This window comes from Glycine max, chromosome 5 (genome assembly GCF_000004515.6).
Source record: "Glycine max cultivar Williams 82 chromosome 5, Glycine_max_v4.0, whole genome shotgun sequence".
Lineage (NCBI taxonomy): Eukaryota > Viridiplantae > Streptophyta > Magnoliopsida > Fabales > Fabaceae > Glycine > Glycine max.
Genome location: NC_038241.2, coordinates 7,313,897 through 7,333,578, shown reverse-complemented (window position 1 = coordinate 7,333,578; position 19,682 = coordinate 7,313,897). Strand labels below are relative to the sequence as shown.

Below are 19,682 nucleotides of genomic sequence, written 5' to 3'. Positions count from 1 at the left end.
TTGGCCATGTAGGGTTTTATAGGCGCTTTATTAAGGACTTTAGCAAAATGGCCCTTCAACTATCCAATCTGCTGCAAAAGGAGGTGGAGTTTGATTTTGATGACCGATGCAAATAGACTTTTGATTGCCTCAAGCTTGCGTTGACTACCACCCCTATCATTTAGGCACCTGATTGGACAACCCCATTTGAGCTGATGTGCTATGCTTCCAGAACTTTGGATGCTGCTCAAGCAAATTACACTACCACAGAGAAGGAGCTATTAGCGATAGTTTTTGCTCTTGAGAAATTTCGTTCATATTTGCTTGGTACTCGTGTTATTATTTATACTGACCATGCAGCTCTGAAGTACATGTTGAAGAAGGCTGAATCAAAGCCTAGATTGATCAGGTGGATGCTTTGGCTCCAAGAGTTTGATTTGGAGATCCGTGATCGGAGCGGTGCACAGAACCTCATGGCTGACCACCTGAGTTGGATTGAGTATGCGTCTGAGGACTCACCCATTCGAGATGATTTTCCGGATGACCATTTGTACATTCTGTATAATATTTCTGATTCCTTCCCCACTCCTTGGTTTGCTAATATTGTGAATTATTTGGTTGCTTCTATTTTTCCTCCCTTAGCATCTAAAGCTCAAACTGATAAAATTAAAAGCGATGCTAAGCATTATATTTGGGATGACCCCTATTTGTGGAAGTTGTGCAGTGACCAGGTTATTAGGAGATGCATTCCAAACTATGAGATTGACTCGGTCTTGCAATTCTGGCATTCTTCCGCACCAGGTGGCCATCTTGGCATACAGAGGACAGCTCGCAAGGTGCTTGACTGCAGTTTCTATTGGCCCACCATCTTCAAGGATGCATGGAGAATCTGTAGCACTTGTGAGCCTTGTCAGAGAGCAGGCGGCTCACTTTCATGGAGACAGTAAATGCCTCAACAACCTATGTTGTTCTATGAGGTGTTTGATGTCTGGGGTATAGACTTTATGGGGCCTTTCCCTGCCTCTTTTTGTTTTGTTTATATTCTCCTTGCTGTTGATTATGTTTCAAAATGGGTGGAAGCCAAAGCCACTAGAACTAACGATGCTAAGGTTGTTGTGGATTTTGTTAGATCTAATATGTTTTGCAGGTTTGGAGTCCCTAGAGTCATCGTTAGTGATCTAGACACACATTTTTGTAATAGATCCATGTATGCCTTGCTCAAAAAGTATGGGGCGTGCACAAAATTTCCACACCTTACCACCCCCAAACTAATGGGCAGACTGAGATTTCAAACAGGGAAATAAAAAGGATCTTGGAGAAGATTGGGCAGCCGAACAGAAAGGATTGGAGCACCAGGCTGGATGATGCTCTTTGGGCGCATAGGACTGCTTACAAAGCACCCATAGGAATGTCTCCTTATCAGGTTGTCTTTGGCAAGGCATGTCATCTTCCTGTAGAGATAGAGCACAGAGCCTACTGGGCTGTAAAGACTTGCAACTTCTCTATTGATCAGGCTGGAGAGGAAAAGAAGTTGCAACTAAGTGAGCTAGATGAGATCCGTTTAGAAGCCTATGAGAATTCCAAATTCTACAAGGAAAAGACCAAGAAGTTCCATGACAGCTTGATATCTAAGAAGGACGTCGTGGTTGGATAGAAAGTTTTATTGTATAACTCTAGGCTCGGACTCATGAGTGGTAAGTTGAGGTCAAAGTGGATTGGTCCTTTTGTGGTGACTAATGTTTTTCCTTATGGTACAATTGAGATCAAAAGCGAATCCACAGATAAAAGCTTCAAGGTCAATGGACACCGACTAAAACCATTCCTCACAAATCCTTCCTTGGTGGATGTAGTGGTGGAGGAGACCTCCTTACTTCACCCTACTTCTCTTCCGCCATGACTTAGGGAGTCTTCTTTTTCTGTCTCCTTTTTTACTTTTATTGCACTTGTCCAAATTTATTGATTGTGCTGATTGCTCTTGATCTTATGATTGTGCTACATTGAGGACAATGTGTTGTCTAAGTGTGGGGGGGAGATTGTTCTTCATTTGGGGTTTTCTAGGTTAATTTTGTTATTTTGGTTTTATGTTTTGTGTACAACATTGTATGTTTCTCTTTGAATTTTGGGTTATGTACAGGTAATGGGTAATTGTTTTTGAAATAGGAGTTTCTTGGCATTTTGTGAATTGAAATCCTTGTTTTTCTCTACATGTCAAGTTAGTTTTGAAAGGTTGAATTGAAAGTGATAGATTTACCCTTGGTGAGATTTTGAGCCATCATCATCTATTTTATTCGGTGTGTTTTGCCCCATTGATTGCTTGCACAATAGCCTTGGCTTGACTCTTGTTGATACTTCTTGGTTCACATGCATGTTGGGAGATGATTTAGGCATTTTTGTTCTTATAAGCCTCTAGCCAAATGAGCCTACCTTGAATTAATTCCTTTGATAGCCCCTTTGAGCCTATGTTCCCCTTTCTTTGTTTTGAAGCTCATTACAAGCCTTAAGTGAAAAACCATGATCTCACCCTACCCTTAAGGAATTTTGGAGCTTTAGAATTGTTTTGGGAATAAGTGTGTGTGTGTTTGGGGGGGGGGGGGGGGGGTATGTTTCATTTGATGATATGTTTTTGTTGGCCAAGCTTGATGATGTATTTTGGCCATGCTTGATGTATATACATATATTGCCTAATTGTTGCTTTATTTTTCAAATATTCAAAATGCTTTTAAATTTTCGTTTTCTGTTCTAAAAAAATTCAAAAAAAAAGAAAGACAAAAATAGAAAAAAGAGTGAAGTTGAATAAATGAGGTCTTGTTTTGAGGACTTGGACTGGTTTGAAGACTTGGTTGATTTTGTTGATACTGGAGGTTTTGGGTTTAGTACTTTTGCTTAATTTCCACTTATTCCCCATTGCTCCTCTATTCCTTTGGGTTTTAGCTACTTATCCCATACTTTCCTCCACCTTGTCTCTGGCCCCATTACAACCTTAAAAGACCTTTTGATCCTCATGTGTATGTGTTTATCGAGTTTGGTTGTCAATTTTAGTGTTTTGCCAAGTCTATGTGGTGTTTGCTTTCATGGGTGCTCTGAGAGTAAACAGTAGCCTAGACACTTGAGAGATAGAGTGCATATCTTATGAGGCTTTATCACTTTTCATTCAATTCTTGAGCTGATTGACTATCTTGTCATTTTTGAGGTGCTTGGATGATTTTCATGACTGTCTTGATTCTTTAACTCTTTACGTGTTGGATGTTGCCCATTCCTTTTATTCCTTGAGATTCATTGAGAAATATGTAAATGTTTTTGTGTTTGTTTGTCTCTCTTTAATGTCTCTGGATTTGTTCCTTGCTCTGCTTTTTGATTTTGCCCAGGAGTGCAAAAGGCTAAGTGTGGGGGAATTTGATGTGTCATTATTTTCTCCTATTTCTTAACCCTTTTTGTCACCATTTTAATTACTGCTTAGCCTTAACTGTCAAATTAATTATGCAGTTTTATCATTTGGGCCTACTTGACTAATTTTGTGTTTTTAATTTAATTTCAGGAGAATTATAAGCAATTGGGCTTGGATCCAGAATTGGGCTGAACCGGCTTGGACTTGAAGAGAGCAGACAATTTTATTTTATTTCGTTTTTGGGCTTGGACTTAAAACAAATTTGTAAGCTTTGGGGATGAGGACCTATATAACAACACCAGGATTTTAGTAGGAGGAGATTGTTGACAGAGAAGAAAAATTTTAGGGTTTTGCGTTTTCAGTTTTGTGTTACTGTTCACGCGCACTGTTCACGTAGCAATCAAATTTCATTTTCTGCTTCAAATTGCAATTTCGTTTTCTGCTTCTGCCTTTGAATTCGTTTTCGTTTCTGCTGATTAATGAAAGACTGAGTCTCCAGTGTTGTTTTCTCTTGAGGATCAGTCCCTAAAGTTTTGAATTAGTCCCTAAAGTTTACATTTTAATTCTCAAAAGGTACCTGACGCTAAATTTTTTTAATTCCGTTAGTTAAAGAATTTTAATGATAGGGACCTTTTGGGAATTAAAATGTAAACTCCAGGGACTAAAAAATCCACTTATTAACTATAGGAACTAAAATGGATAAGTTTGGAATTATATGGACTAAATAGGTAGTTAAACCAAAAAATATATTAAAACAAATGGTCGATTATAAGCGAACAAATATATATGTTCCAATCAACCACGCACAGACAAACTAATTATGAGCAACTTAACAAACATAGGAAGACAACAAAAGGGAAAGAAGGAAAATGAACCACAAATGGTGAGGCAGAGTGAAGCGATCGTGAGTGCTAGGGCAAGCGGTCACGACGATGAAAGCATAAACAACCTTTGACAGTGGCGTTGGACTACTTCAACGATGACTAACACAGAGAGAAAGAGGGCGCAAAGACACTGAGAGGCATGAGAACGAGTGAGGGACTCTGAAAGCTAAGGGTGCGAGACTGTACGAGAAACACTTCACTTTCGAAGACAATTTTCCAAAATCATATTTGAATTATCGATTTCAATGAAGGTTTCATTAAAAATCATCGTCGATTTGCGATTTCAACAATGTTTTTTGAAAAAATCGTTGAAATAGTACTATTATTTACAACAATGCTATCACCTCGAAAACTGTCGTTGAATCCCCATCATAAAAGCTATGTTTTCTAACAGTGAAAACAAATTTCTTGATCATCATCAAACAATAAGTCCTTCCGGAAAGAAGGACAAGGCTAAAAAATACCACCCCCCCAAACAAGCATAATCAGCCAACTTGTCAGCAGGTTTATTCCCTTCTCTATACGAAATTTCCTGAAAGAATCCAACAACTTATGAATAGATTGAACCAAAGTTCTCCTTGACATGTTCCCAAACTTAGTACGTTTTAAAGCACTAACCACTACTTTTGAATCACTCTGCAGCAAAATATTCTGGATACCCTTTTGATGCGCAAGCTATAGACCTTGCTAGACTCCCCAAAGCTTAACTACATAGACATAAGCTCGACCAATGCATTTAGCTAAACCACCCTACCATTGACCATGACAATTTGATAGGGTGCTTAGAAAAAAAGGAACTTCCTGCAATATGAGGTCAGGAAGGGAAACCTCCAGAAGCAAAGAGGTGAAATAGAATTTAAGGGTGAATTTTCCTGTCCTTATTCTATGATCATTCATGCTTATATAAGCAGCATAGTCCACTGCCTTAGACACAAAACGACACCGTGCTCCTAACAACACCACTCACTAATGGACACATGTACTACAGAATAATTCCCCCATAACAAAATTAGTGATTCTCTCCTAACAAAATACACGATCTCATCATTACAAGGGATTATGATTCCTAACATCCTAACAGCCTAATGGACATAGTCCTCCCAGCCTTGAGGCTTCTTACCCATATGCTTGGGCCTATGGCCACAATCACTCTAGTGCAAATTGCTATCATTATCTCTAATTAATCCCCCACAACCAGCTATACCACCATTACCTTTCACAGCCCCATCAGTGTTAAGGCACGCCCAACCTTTATTAGGATTAACCCACTTGATGTGAACCTCCTGTCTACCAATATCCCCCTCCATAGTATTGACTTTGTGAATGGATATATACTCCTGCCATCTATCTCTAATAAAACACCAAGGACGAATGAAAAAGGTATTATGAATCTGCTTATTTCTTCATAACCACGGGAAGTAACAAATGGAAGTCCAATTCTTAGCCCAAGGATGAAGATGATTATGACCTGCCAAATATGAAAGATTGGAACTTATCCACTCAGCCAAAGTTACTCCAAAGAAATTGCTTTTGTTCTCATAAGGAATAAAATGAATCCATATCTCTACCACAGTAGGGCAATCCTAGAGAACATGGAAAATATATATGTGTGTGTGCAGATAAATAGAGAGATAGACATACAAACAAACAGACAAACTAAAGAGACAAAAAGATAGATAGACAAATAATATACTAGTTTCTCAACTAGTTAATAACTTAAAGTTATTAAATGAGTTTTTCAATCATAAGTGATTGATAAAATTATTTGTTGAATATAAAATGAGAGAAATTGATATATTTATATGATATTTTTTATATAAATTCCAATTTTATTTTATTGATGACAAATATATTTTGGAATATATTTACAATTTTAGTTTTTAGTTAGTTTTAAACACCTGTAATTTTTATTTATGGATAAATTATTTTAATTATATTTTTTACTTTAAATTATTATATTTTTACATATAGTGTTTTTTTACTATTCATATTATACTATATCCGAAAGTATTTTCAATCAAATTTAAAATTAAAGTAAGAAATATACTTTTAAGTAAACTTGGCACTTTCAATCTTATAAAAAATCATCGCACTTTGTTAAGTTAATTAGTGTAATGATTAAAATATCTTATAGTGTAATTTTAAAATTAATAGAAAAATAACGTGAATAAAGTAATGCTTAAAATAAATAATTTAATATTAAAATATTATAAAAAACCAAACAAACCTACCATTTTATAATATCAATATCTTGAAGAATAAGCTGAAATAATAAAATAAATATGGCAAATAGTATGATGGTTAAAATAATTAATGTAATTTGAAAATATCCAAAAAAAATATTAATAAAAATAAAATAAAAAATGAACTTACTGTATATCATATGTAAAAAAAAAATCTTATTTTATAAGTGGAATATTGTAGAACAAAAAGAGGATAAATAAAAAAGATTAGAAATTCAAAACTAAATTTTAGGAAAATACTACGTGAAGTAGCATATCAAAAAATTATACAAGGTACTTATATATATATAAAAAAAATTATTTACTATTAATTCTAAATAAGATACACAACAAATAATAAATAGGACCAAGGTTATCAAGAGTGCATATAAATTTGCAAAATTATATGTTTTTATCATGGTTCAAATATAATTTTGTTTATGTAAGATATATATGCAATACAAATTCCGAATTAGTTCGGACCCACTGCCTTGTCTTCTTGTCGTGGGATGTAGTTCAGAATTCAGATAGAACAAACATACTATGAGGAGTGAGATATGAAGCTACGTGGGGTATAGGCATTGGGTGAGTTTGTTTAAAGTTATACAAAATAACTTTAAAATGAGTATTTTTAAATAAAAAGTATTTAGAGAAACACATTAAAAAAAATAAAAATCTGCTTATTTTATTAAAAAATATTTTTTTATAAATAAATTTAAGCAAATTGATTCTGGGATATATAACAAAAGTGTATGTACATGAGTTAACCAAGGAGTTATTCAAAAGAATGCTTTTAAAAAGGAACTAAGTTGCTTTTTAAATTAGGTTATTTAAAAAGAATTATATATTTTTTTAAAAATGCTTTTTAAAATTAAGTTGCTTCTAAACATGAGTTAACCAAGGAGGTCTAGCTTGGTTGAGTTGAGTAAAGTGTGTGATTCCTAAGAATAAATTAAAAAACAACATGAGTTAAATGTTAAAAATATTATGATTCCTAGCTTTGTTATAAATATTATTAATTATATTTAATAGATATTTCTCGACATATTTAATATAACTTTTATGAATCTTAAAAGTAATAAATACTTGTAAGGAAACCTCAGTAGTCAGTTTATTTGAAATTATTTATTTAAAATAAATAATTGTTTTGGCAATGTCTTTTGAAAAACCTCTAAAAATAACAATTATTTTAAGGGAAAAAAATACTCATAATAAACCAAAACACACTACATTATGTTATTGTGTATCTCAATAATTAATAGTGAAATCATTAAATGATAGGATACTCGTGTGTCTATCTTCTTGATAATTTTTATATGATATATAATTAAAATTTTCAATTTACTTAAAAAAGCTAATAAGATAAAGCCACTAAACACGTGAATTAGCCGGCATGGATGGTTTCAACTTCACAAGAAATCTCTTATTCAAGTCCTCAGTATGCAACAATCTTAAATACTGAGAGGGAAAGCTTTGTTACTCATGATGGTTGTACTCAATCCTAATACAATTGCCTCAAACGAAAAATATTAATACATATCGTATAGAAAAAAAAAACTATATAAAGATTAATTTGGTCCATCGGTCTTAGAAATGTAATGATTTTTCTCCTTATATGATATGTGATCATATAGGGTTAGTTTGTTTAAACATAAAGTAAGTATTTTTATATGTGTTTTTTTTAAGAAGTAAATATGATTTGTTTCTTAAAATAAATAAGTAAAAGTAATTTAGACCAACACCCTAAAAAATAAAAAAAATTACTTATTTTATTAAAATAAACACTTATTTTAACAACTAAGTTTAAACCAAGTTACTCATGATCCCAACTAATTTAAGCTTCATGTAAAATCATAATTCATGTGGAACAGAGATTGCAGGACCATATATAATAATTTATTCTCTCATATAAAGGCCGTGATGTGAACTTCACAAACGCAAAAAGGTCATGTGCAATCTTCAAGAGGCATTATAGGGTAATTAACTTGCTCGTACTATTAATAGAGTAATTATGTGTAATGTTAAGGTGGACTCGTATAATTACCTACCTTATAATCATTCTCATTCTCTTTTGTATTTTTCAGATGACAGAAGAGTGCACCGAAACAGAACTCACTCATCAGCAACCTCATCAACGTCCAAGGTTCAGAAATTACAAACGTTGGTGGCGTGTATCCCTATACATATTTCTTGCTCTTGGAGGCCAATCTGCAGCCACTCTTTTGGGAAGGTTATACTATGACAGTGGTGGCAATAGCAAATGGATGGCAACATTTGTTCAAACCGCAGGATTCCCTGTACTTCTTCCACTATTTTTATACTTCCCAACAACACATGACAATTCTAGTAACATGTCCAATGATAATTTCTCCGAAACCAAGCCAAAACTCTACACTCTTGTTTTCCTCTACATAGTTTTCGGCTTAATTGTTACAGCGAATGACTTGATGTATTCCTATGGACTTCTATATCTCCCTCTCACCACCTATTCTCTAATAGGTGCAACCCAATTAGTCTTCAATGCAGTGTTCTCTTACTTCCTCAATGCCCAAAAGTTCACAGCATTCATAGTAAATTCCATAGTCCTCCTCAGCATATCAGTTTCGCTTCTCGCGATCAACGGCGAATCTAACGACCCAATGGGCCACTCTAGCAAAGAAAAGCATATGTATATGTTTGGGTTCATTTCCACCCTTGTTGCATCAGCTACGTTTGCTCTACACCACTGTCTTGTGCAGGTTTTTTTTTGTTTTTTTTATCACTAAATATTAGTTTACGAGAATGTTAATCTTTTTAGGGATGTGAAAGTAAGTACGAACCCAATGAGTCAACCCGGCTCATTCAAGGGTTTAGGCTCAGCCAAATACAAAAAATAAAGCTAAATACAAAAAATAAGAATTTGAGCTGAGTTGGTTCACTTAAAAATATAATAATATTATTTACTAAAATATAATAAAGTAACTAATGAAAATAAGACTTTAATGTTATTGAACTATGACTAATATTTGAATGATTAAATTTCATTTTAAGATCATAGTATTTTAAGACTTTTAAATGATATTTATGTATTTGAAATATTTAAATAATTATTTAAATAATAATATTAGATTTTGAATGGTTACTTGAGACATTCACCTATTAATAATTATATTTGTATTTCAATTATTTGAGTGTTTTTATAAAAAAAATGATATTTTTTTTATAAAAAAATGAAAAAAATGTTTTATTTTTTATTTTAATTTTTTTTTACAATTTGAGAAGTGTCTAATCCATCAATCCATGGTGGATCAATTCAAATTAATATTTTCATAACCTAGGTGAGTTGGACTAGTTCCACCCATTTAACTCTCAACTCAAGGTATGGTGGGCCAAACTAGTTTATTTTGACCGGCTTAATTTTATTAAGAGAGGGGATGACAACCTTTTCTCTCAACCATCAAACTCATCATCTTATATCTCCTGGTGTATTGGCAGGTTGCTTTCGAGAAAGTTATTAAGAGACAAACCTTTTCAGTTATCTTGGACATGCAACTTTACCCGTCCCTGGTTGCTTCGTGTTGTTGCGTCGTGGGGATGTTCGCAAGTGGAGAATGGAAGAGTTTGGATAGGGAGATAAGGGAATACGAAGATGGAAAAGTGTCTTATGTGATGGTTCTGTTTTGGACCGCCGTGACATGGCAAATATCATGTATTGGTCTTTTTGGATTGATTTTTGAGGTGTCTTCGTTGTTCTCGATTGTAATAGATACTATGGAGTTGCCCATCGTTCCCTTCCTTGCTGCTATTTTCTTTCATGACAAAATCAACGCGATGAAGGTTATGGCTTTCGTATTAGCTTTGTGGGGCTTTCTCTCTTATGTTTATCAACAATATCAGGACGACAAAAAAGCCAAGGCAGATACAAATACAAGTGATGATGATGATAATTTTGTTGGGGGCTTGAGGTTACAAGGGGTTGAAGAAATGAAGGAATTACAGACCAACTGTTTGTGAAGTTAATTATAGCAATCTCTTTTGCTATTGAGCTGAGACACGGGCCTCGACAATGGTGGATGTTGTAATGTTGTCGTTTTGTCTGTGTTGTTTTGTCTAATGTTGTAATGTTGTCCTTTTGTGTTGATCAGTAGATGTAAAATGTGAAAGAAAATAAATTTAATAAACATTAATTTAAAACAATTTATTTTGATTGATATAAATGATTCCTTAATAATTAAAAAAATCAGAATGTAAAAAACTATGCTTTTAAAACTTTTAATTTTAAAATACTTTAAAATTTATTTAATTAATAGAATATCATTTTAATATGCTTTATAAAATCTAAACGTGCTTAGTTTTTATTCAATAAAATTAAGTATTGGTTAAATGAAGAATCCAAAGATATCCTATAATTGAATAACTATATATGGCAAAAAAATATTAATTTGGTTTTATATATATATATATATGAGCTCAATATATTTTTTATATGGGGCTAAACGCCCTAGCTAAAAGAAAAACAGAAATTGAAGCATATAAGTGCAGTTAAAATTCTTATATATTTGTGTATTGATAAGAATATTTTTTTTCTCAATTCAAAGGACTACAAAGTTCATGGCCAAAAACCAAGGTTTTTAAGATTAGACCGATAATTGAATTAGTAAAGATACTCGTTCAAAGTTCAAATGATCCGATCGTAGTTAAATCTTGACTCACTACTACAAAAAGTAGTTTTAACATCGGTTTATTAACATCGGTTTTGTACAGAACCGATGTAAAGTTAAACGCGATGACATATTTGTAAATAAAGTATCATTCTTAACATCGGTTTTCTAAAAAACCGATGTTAATGCATACACGTTAACATCGGTTTTTCAAAAACCGACGTTAACTAATGATGTTAATATCGGTTTTTCAAAAACCGATGTTAACGTATAATATGTTAACATCGGTTTTTCAAAAAACCGATGTTAATACATACACGTTAACATCGGTTTTTTAATAACCGATGTTAATAGCATTAGTTAACATCGATTTTTTAAAAAACCGATGTTAACGTATTATATGTTAACATCGGTTTTCCAAAGAACCGATGTTAATGCATACACGTTAACATCGGTTTTTTAAAAAATCGATGTTAATATAAACTTTTTTTTAAGTATTTATATATTTTAAAAAAAATCATATATTGCGTTATTAATTATATTTTAATTAAAAAAATATAATAATTAAGAAACAATTATAAATTCAAAAGGTAAACATTTAAAAATTAAACTAAATTTTTAAAATGAATTTCGTAATTTTAATTTTATTATTATATAATCAAAAAAATTTGACCAGACTTCGCCATATTTTTTGTCATTTGACTAAGCAAAGTTTTTTCTTCACTGCTTAAATGACCAATATACAAATGGAAGTGAAATTTAATATTTTAGTTATTACCAAATGCATTGTGTTAAGAGTAAATAGTGGATGCTACTAAAAAAAAGAGTAAATAGTGTATGTTAATAATTTAATTTTTTACACTAATATTTAATAATAAATTATCATGTACAATTTTTTCTCATGTTAGTTATCCTAAAAATTGTAGTAATAATAAATTTTAACTAATGAATGATATAAAAAAATTATATGGTTTCTTTATAGAAATTAAAATCTTGCGTAACTTTTTTTTGTCAAAGATCGGTCTACCGCAAATGTCCAAATGTAGTGTGTGACTACTATTCAAGTAAGTGTAGGGTCGGATTGATTAATTTTTTTTATTTGTAAAAATTAAACATAAAAATATATAATAACTGTTCAACCAAGAAAAGACAAAAAAAAATAATTCTTTAGTCAGATCTCTTTGACTATCAAGTCAAGGGTAAGTCGTAGATACCATTTACGACTTTAGAGTTTTTTTATTTTTGGTTTTTTTAAAAGTCGTGAAAATTTCTTTGACTTTATTATGAAATCTGATTTTTTTAGAAGTTGTTGGGCCTGTGACTTTTTAGTTTTTTTTTTTTTTAATATGTTTGAAACAGAGGTCGTAGAATATGTAGGGAGTTCTTTCTTTTTTGAAATAAGTATTATTAAAATAAAAATTTATTTAATTTATTTAATATGATTATTTTAATATTAAGGATAAAATATTTATTTACTAATAAAAGGTAAGAAAAATGCGAAAAAGAAATAAATAAATCATGGATAAACTCATGACTTCAAATTGGAATTAAACAAAAAAAATGAGGTTGCAAGGGGTTTCATGACTTTGGTGAGGACAATTTTTTTTAAGAAAAGAAAATTAAGAACATTTTAATATAATTTTTAGAACATAGATTTTACTGTGTAAATGTGGTTTACCAATTGTTTAGATTAATAAAGAGAAAAAAATTAAAAGGAATGAAAGAAAACAAATAAAAATTAAGGATAAATATAGTCGAAAAAGTGTTGTTTAGGCAAATATAAAAAAAGAAAAATAAGTGCAAATATTAATATTACTTGTTTGAATGAACGTAAAAGAAAACAAAAATAAATAAATAATTATATTAAAGCCTAATGTTTTTTGCATGTACTATAAAAAATGAGTGAGATAATGTTTTATCAGTGCCTCAAAAACACCAATTAAGGATGTAATAATAAAAATATTTTTATTAAAATCCGTAAAAATATACTCCTCATATAATTCATTAACTAATACCTTTAGAACTAGCAAAATCCAAAAGTTAATTACATTGAGGGGACATCGCTATCAGGACATTTTCATGCGATTTTCTAAAGCAGTCATGAACTAAACAAAGGTTTAAATGTCTTGAAAAATTAATTAATTTAAATTTATATAAATAATTAATATAATTTTATTTGAAAATATAAAATTAGGAAGAGAAAAGTATGAGATAAAATGAGTAATTAATATGATAGACAAAAATAAAAATAAAATTTGTAACTAAAAAATTATTTGATCCATAATTTCACTAGAATACATATTTTTAGTTGTTGAAATTAATTTATTCTACTAATCAATTATGTCATATAATCAATTTATATTAGCTTTGAATGATTTCTTTATCACGTTATTAGTTTATGTGATTTATCTTAGTATAAGAACCAAAAATATGTATTTTAATAAATTAGACGTTAAATAAAAATTATAAGAAATAAAACTAAAATTATCTAATTTTTAGGTGATAAACCACTTCTGGCATAAAATCTATTACTATTTTGAAACTGAAAGTGAATTTTAAAAGATTTAAATAAAATTAAAAAAAATGGGAATGATACATAGTTATTATAATTGGATATTATCAGAGTTAATATAATTATTATAAAAAATTAATAAACTTAAAGTTATTATATATAACACTTTCTGATTTAACACGTAAAAATCCTTTATACACCAAATGGTGATGGTTGTAATATTTTTGGTGGGATAGAGCATGGGCTGGAGGCCCAAATGTAGATAAAAATGAAATATCAGTTCGAAACAGATAAAAATGTAGAAAACTGCTACTTCTCGACCCACTTTTGAAGTTCAAAACTTAAACCCTAGTTCTCTCTCTCTCTTTCTTCTGCATCTTCAACCTTGGCAAGGGAAGCCACAGCTGTTGAGCAACATCAATGCCTGCACTGCCGTCGTTGACATCGTTCGCACCACCCTCGACCCTCGCGGCATGGACAAGCTCATCCACGATGACAAGGGAGCCGTCACCATCTCCAACGACGACGCCACCATCATGAAGCTCCTCGACATCGTCCACCCCGCTGCAAAAATCCTCGCCGACATCGCCAAGTCTCAGGACTCTGAGGTAACTTTAACTTCCCTTCGATCTCATGCAATGCCACTGCTTTCAAGATCTGTTCATTTTCGCTTCATTCAGATGCTTTACACTGTGGAATTGGAATTTTAATTTTGTTAGTAAATGAACTCTTGTATTGTTGTGAATGTGAAAAAGGTTGGCAATGGAACCACCACTGTGGTGTTGCTTGCAGTTGAGTTTTTAAGGGAGGCCAAGCCATTCATTGAAGATGGTGTTCACTCTCAAAACTTTATAAAATTAATATTTTATATAATAAATTAAATTTCATATACGGTAAAAAATATTACAAATTAGTTTTATTAATTATTTTTTTTACATTTTAAATTAAAAAGTTTAAATATATCTATTTAAATAATTTTATATATTTTTTGTAATCACTAAAATAAGTTCATGTTAATTAAATTTATTTAATATACTACAGTATTTTTTATCAACATATCCTTTCATTGATTGAGACAGTTATTTTATATATATATATATATATATATATATATATATATATATATATATATTTAAGAAAGAATGTATTTTTTTTATAATTTAAGAAAGAAAATATTGTATCTATAAAAATAGAAGTCCAGAAGCAAAATTTGTTCACGTAACATGATTTACTATATGATTTGAGTGTTTGAACTGATTAGTGGCAAGATATGGATAAGATTTATGCATATCCTAACTCAAATTATCAACGTTAATTAAATCCGCACTAGTGAAGTGAGTTGAAGCTAAATAAAAAAGAAATAGTAGCATAATATAGGTCTATTTTTTAGATGCTCCATGTGGGTCCCACTATAGGTCTAATTTTTAGATGGCATAATATACTTGGACCCCTTCATTCATTTCTTTTATTTATTTTTTAATATATATGTTGATTATATTAAAATAATTGCATATATTGTATTTTGTTTGTATGAGTGTAACATCTTGCACAGGAATTTGTATATTTTTTCTTTTTTTTTTCTTTTTGCTTTTTTTTGGGATTTTATTGTTTTCTTATTTATCAAAGACAATAGTATTTAGTTTTGGGGGCACACGGATAATATTTATTTAAAAAAAATGTGTTACAATTATGAGGAAAATTGGGGTATGAATCAAGATATGGTGCATGGTGGTAGAGAGGCAGGGTAAGATGATGGATGACAATTTGACGCTTTTTAATTTTTATCATTGGAGAACGTTAAGGACCATGTGGTCCTACGAGTGCCACGGTCAATTCCTCTTGTTTGCAGGATTGCAATTACCATTAACAATATCTTCTGCAATGATACCATGAATATACTGTGTATAATTGGACGCATCCAATTCTTGGATGAAATTAATGTTGGTTTTTGGCTTAGCCAATATCTCTTAATCTATTCTCTAGTTTGGACGCATCCAATTCTGTCTGTTGTCCGATAAATGTATAAAATATTAAATTAGCATTAATATAAATTATGAGGTATTTTATTATATTTTGTTTGTATTTACATACGAATACGAATTTTTTGCATATAGTTTAATTTTGTCCCTTGTGATCTCAAATTTTCCAATTAAGGAGACAGCAGTAACTTTTCTCTTATTTTCTAATTTCTAATTAGGTTAATGTATATAGGTGTGGATTTGGATGAAAGTGGTGTGTGACTGAAAATGTGGGGGATCCCGTGACTGGGCCTGTCCACAGTGCAGTTCTATGATCTTGTGAGAAGTAATAGAAGTTATTGGTGTCTGGTTATGTTATGTTGTTAAGGTACGTAATTGAAATAAAAGTTCTACTTATATATATTTTATGTGTGTGTACACTAATTGTAGTTAACGTTTAATTAATATTCAAATTTCAATATGTATTTAGTGTAATAGACAAAAAGGAATCACTGAATGTGGCTACTACGTGATGCATTGGATGTCCACGATAATCTTAGGATCTTTCAGGAATAATTAGGAGACGGTAATTGTTTATTTCAAACAAAGTTGGTTTTTTTATAATTGTTATTACATTATTAATTTATTTTTTTATTTGATCATGCAGTATTTTAATGAAGTTAGACCATTGGAAGCAGAGAGATTCAAGGCACTTCGCATACAGTGGGCACAGTATTATCTAAAAGTTAGAGATCAAACATAGGATGTTAGGCAACTATGTAACTTTAGGTTACTTAATTAGTTTACATACTTTGCATTACATTTTTTACAATTGTTGTTTCATCTTAACATTCAATAACCTTTGTTGATAGCTAGTTTTTTGCTAAAACTTATTTGAAAACAAAATGCAAATGATATATGTTGTGTGCTGTGAGGTCTGATTTTAAATTTACGGGTTAAATTTTGGTTTTTTTGTAAAAACAGAGACATTATTTAAAAAAAATTCCTAAAAACAACATCGGTTTTTTTTTATAAAAACCGATGTTAACTGTCAATAATAACACATTCGTTAACATCGGTTTTCTGTAAAAAACCGATGTTAACTATTAACATCGGTTTTTTACATAAAGCCGATGTCAATAGTAACAAATTCGTTAATATCGGTTGTTTACAGAAAACCGATGTTAACTAACGTTAACATTGGTTTTTTAAAAAACCGATGTTAACTGTCAATAGGAACACATTCTTTAACATCGGTTTTTTACAAACAACCGATGTTAACTGTCAATATTAACAAATTCGTTAACATCGGTTTTTACAGAAAACCGATGTTAACTAACGTTAACATCGGTTTTTTAAAAAACCGATGTTAACTGTCAATAGTAACACATTCGTTAACATCGGTTTTTTACAAAAAAACTGATGTTAACTAACGTTGACATCGGTTTTTTCAAAAAACCGATGTTAACTGTCAACATTAACACATTCGTTAACATCGGTTTTTTGTAAAAACCGATGTTAACTTTCAACATTAATATACATTTTCTGGATGTAATTCATATTACCAACATCGGCTATTTATATAACCTAAATAACCGATGTTGAAAGTCATAAATAACCGATGTAGAAAGCATATTTTCTAATAGTTAACCATTTTTATATTTTTTAATATTATTATATAATATTTTGATTAATAAAAAATTTAGACATAAAAATTAAGATTTAAAAAATTATAAATCAATATAAATGACTAAATTATATGTTTTATTGATACAAAATTAATAATAAGACAAAATAATTGATATATATATATATATATATATATATGAAATATTTTATATATATATTTTTTTTATCTTAAAAAATAATTTAGATTAAATAAAAACTTTAAAAAAACTAAAAATTAAAAAAATTTAAGAAGAGATACTAGTTTTTTTGTCGATTCAACTCCGATTTTCACTAATTTTGGGCTGATTCACTGAATTCTTTACTGATTCTAAAATATTCTGATTTATAAGAGTGTTCAGACTAGACTGATTCTCAATTAAACCAATTGAATCCTAATATCCAATTTTCACAACATTGTCTAAAACACACAAAAACTAAGAAGAAACCGTAGAAGGGGACAAATACCCTTTCGCCACGTTCACAACAAGAAGAGGAGCATGAATATAAAACACAATTCCTTACTTCCATTGAAGACCATTCTTGGCGAAAGCATCAGCAGCGATGTTCCCCTCCCTGGGAATATACTGAAAAGTGAAAAGTGACATTCATATAATCTGAAATACTCCCACGTATAGCGTCCACAATATGGCTATAAGAATGGTCCTTGCGCACCCTTCATTGATCAATTTGACAGCATCTAAAGAATCAGAATGCATCTCTATGAAGTTGAATCCTCTTTCTCTGGCTAACCGAATCCCATGCAAGAAGGTTGACAACTCTGCTAACGACCCAAGTTACAAGTGAATCCTCAATAAATTCCAGCGCTATCTCTGAGTAGATCTCCATAAGACAAAATTGAAGTTTGATTTGATCTTACACATCAACATTAAGATGAATTGTATTTGCTCTAGGAAGGCACCATTTGACACTAAGTGCAATCCCTGCAGCTATGTTGCAAGTCTTGACAGACTCTTGAAAATTATTTGTATAAATAATCTCCTTCTGCAACTTGTTAATTTTCCCTACCATTTCTTGATGAGACCACTTTGTACCATGAAATACAAAGTAGTTTCTTCGTTGCCAAATAACATCCAGCACAATACCAAGAGTCCTTGGCCAATTTGGAGGAAAATATGTACCTCCTTTTAAATTTCTCATTAATTAACCACTTGGATTTGTCACCTGCAAAAAAAAAAAAAACGTTAGTAAAATTAGGAAGGATTCCCTTCCAAGCTTATCCACAAGGCTGCAGTCCCAAAGATAGTGGATCTCTGTCTCCTCATCCATCATGCACATAGGGCACATGGAAGATTCAACAATATATCTCTTCCACCTTGCAGTGTTTGTAGCAAGAGCACCCTTTGCTACTTTCCAATGAAAAGCTCACCCTCTTTCAAGACCCTTTTAACTCCAGACTAGGCGAAATAAAGGAATATCAATCTAATGGTGATTATTCGATATAACTCTATAACCACTCTTAACCTTATACCTTGTGTCATCAGAATCTTGCCAAATAAAAGAATCTTCTCCTTCATCGATACCACTAGGAGCATGATCCTTTACTACTAAGGGCCCGTTTGGATGTGGCCCAAAAGATCTTTTATTATCTTATCTACTGAAAAAAGATCTTTTTATTTTTTAAGAGTGTTTGGTTATTTTTTTTTTTTAGCTTTTACAAAAGCAAAAGCTCTCAGCAGATCTTCCTCTCAAGTTTAGATTCACAGCTTCTCAAATCTCCTTTTCGGGAATCTGATCCCAAAATAAGGCTTGGACAATAATGTCCTCAAGAAAATTTCAAAATGACAAGCATACCCTCCTCGTTTTTCTCTGAACCCTAAAATTTTCTCTCGTTCCTGAGAACTTGCGGTGCTGTGCCTTCCTCGGAATTTTTCTCCCATGCTTCCAATCTCCTTCGTCATCTCTTCCGATCATCCTTGGTCATCTCTTCCGATCATCCTTCGCCATTTTTTCTTCTTCCTTTGTTAGCATCACAGGTTCTTCATTAATTTCTTTTTCTTCTCAATATTGTTATGGATTAGGGTTATGCTTTTGTTTGTTTCATTAAGCTTGTGAAATGTCTCTCAATCAAGTTCCTGTGAAAAGAAAGAAAGCAGAATGGTGTGATAAGAATACTGAGATTATGTTGAAAGTGTACATAGAAGAGGTGAATGCTGGAAATAAACCTCAGAACCATTTCACTAAGCTTGGTTGGGCAAATATTGCAGAAAAGTTCAATAAGGCAACAAATTTGAGATATGAATATAAACAATTCAGAAATAGGTGGGATTCTTTGAAAAAGGAATGCCAATTATGGGCTAAGCTTATTGGGAATGACACAGGTCTTGGCTGGGATGGGGAGAAGAAAACCATTGCAGCTAGTGATGAATGGTGGGAAGCCAAAATTCAGGTATTTGTTATTCAACAAAAATAGAGT

At 31.5% G+C, this 19,682-nt stretch overlaps 3 protein-coding genes across 7 annotated transcripts; all 3 read left to right on the top strand.

Annotated features, from left to right (window-relative positions):
- The first annotated feature begins 8,511 nt into the window (after window positions 1–8,511).
- Window positions 8,512–9,343, top strand: LOC100801368 (probable purine permease 11). The gene has a single exon (XM_006579605.4). It carries the CDS (start codon window positions 8,555–8,557, stop codon window positions 9,233–9,235), a length of 681 nt encoding a protein of 226 aa, XP_006579668.3. The 5' UTR covers window positions 8,512–8,554; the 3' UTR covers window positions 9,236–9,343.
- Window positions 9,344–9,758: 415 nt separating this feature from the next.
- LOC121174877 (probable purine permease 10) lies at window positions 9,759–10,621 on the top strand. Its single transcript, XM_041015341.1, has one exon. It carries the CDS (start codon window positions 9,996–9,998, stop codon window positions 10,461–10,463), a length of 468 nt encoding a protein of 155 aa, XP_040871275.1. The 5' UTR covers window positions 9,759–9,995; the 3' UTR covers window positions 10,464–10,621.
- Window positions 10,622–13,906: 3,285 nt separating this feature from the next.
- On the top strand, window positions 13,907–16,400 carry LOC102667252 (T-complex protein 1 subunit eta-like). Of its 5 annotated transcripts, none has more exons than XR_001388288.3 (4): window positions 13,909–14,230; window positions 15,820–15,968; window positions 16,071–16,166; window positions 16,248–16,400. XR_001388288.3 is itself a non-coding variant. In XM_006579604.4 (2 exons), exons 1-2 carry the CDS (start codon window positions 14,096–14,098, stop codon window positions 16,341–16,343), a joined length of 231 nt encoding a protein of 76 aa, XP_006579667.1. In that variant the 5' UTR covers window positions 13,907–14,095; the 3' UTR covers window positions 16,344–16,400. The 5 variants fall into 5 exon arrangements, 1 of the variants encoding a protein (XP_006579667.1); XR_414238.4 differs by having other exon boundaries at window positions 13,912–14,230; window positions 15,834–15,968; XR_005891319.1 differs by lacking the exon at window positions 16,071–16,166 and having other exon boundaries at window positions 13,908–14,230.
- The last annotated feature ends 3,282 nt before the right edge of the window (window positions 16,401–19,682 follow it).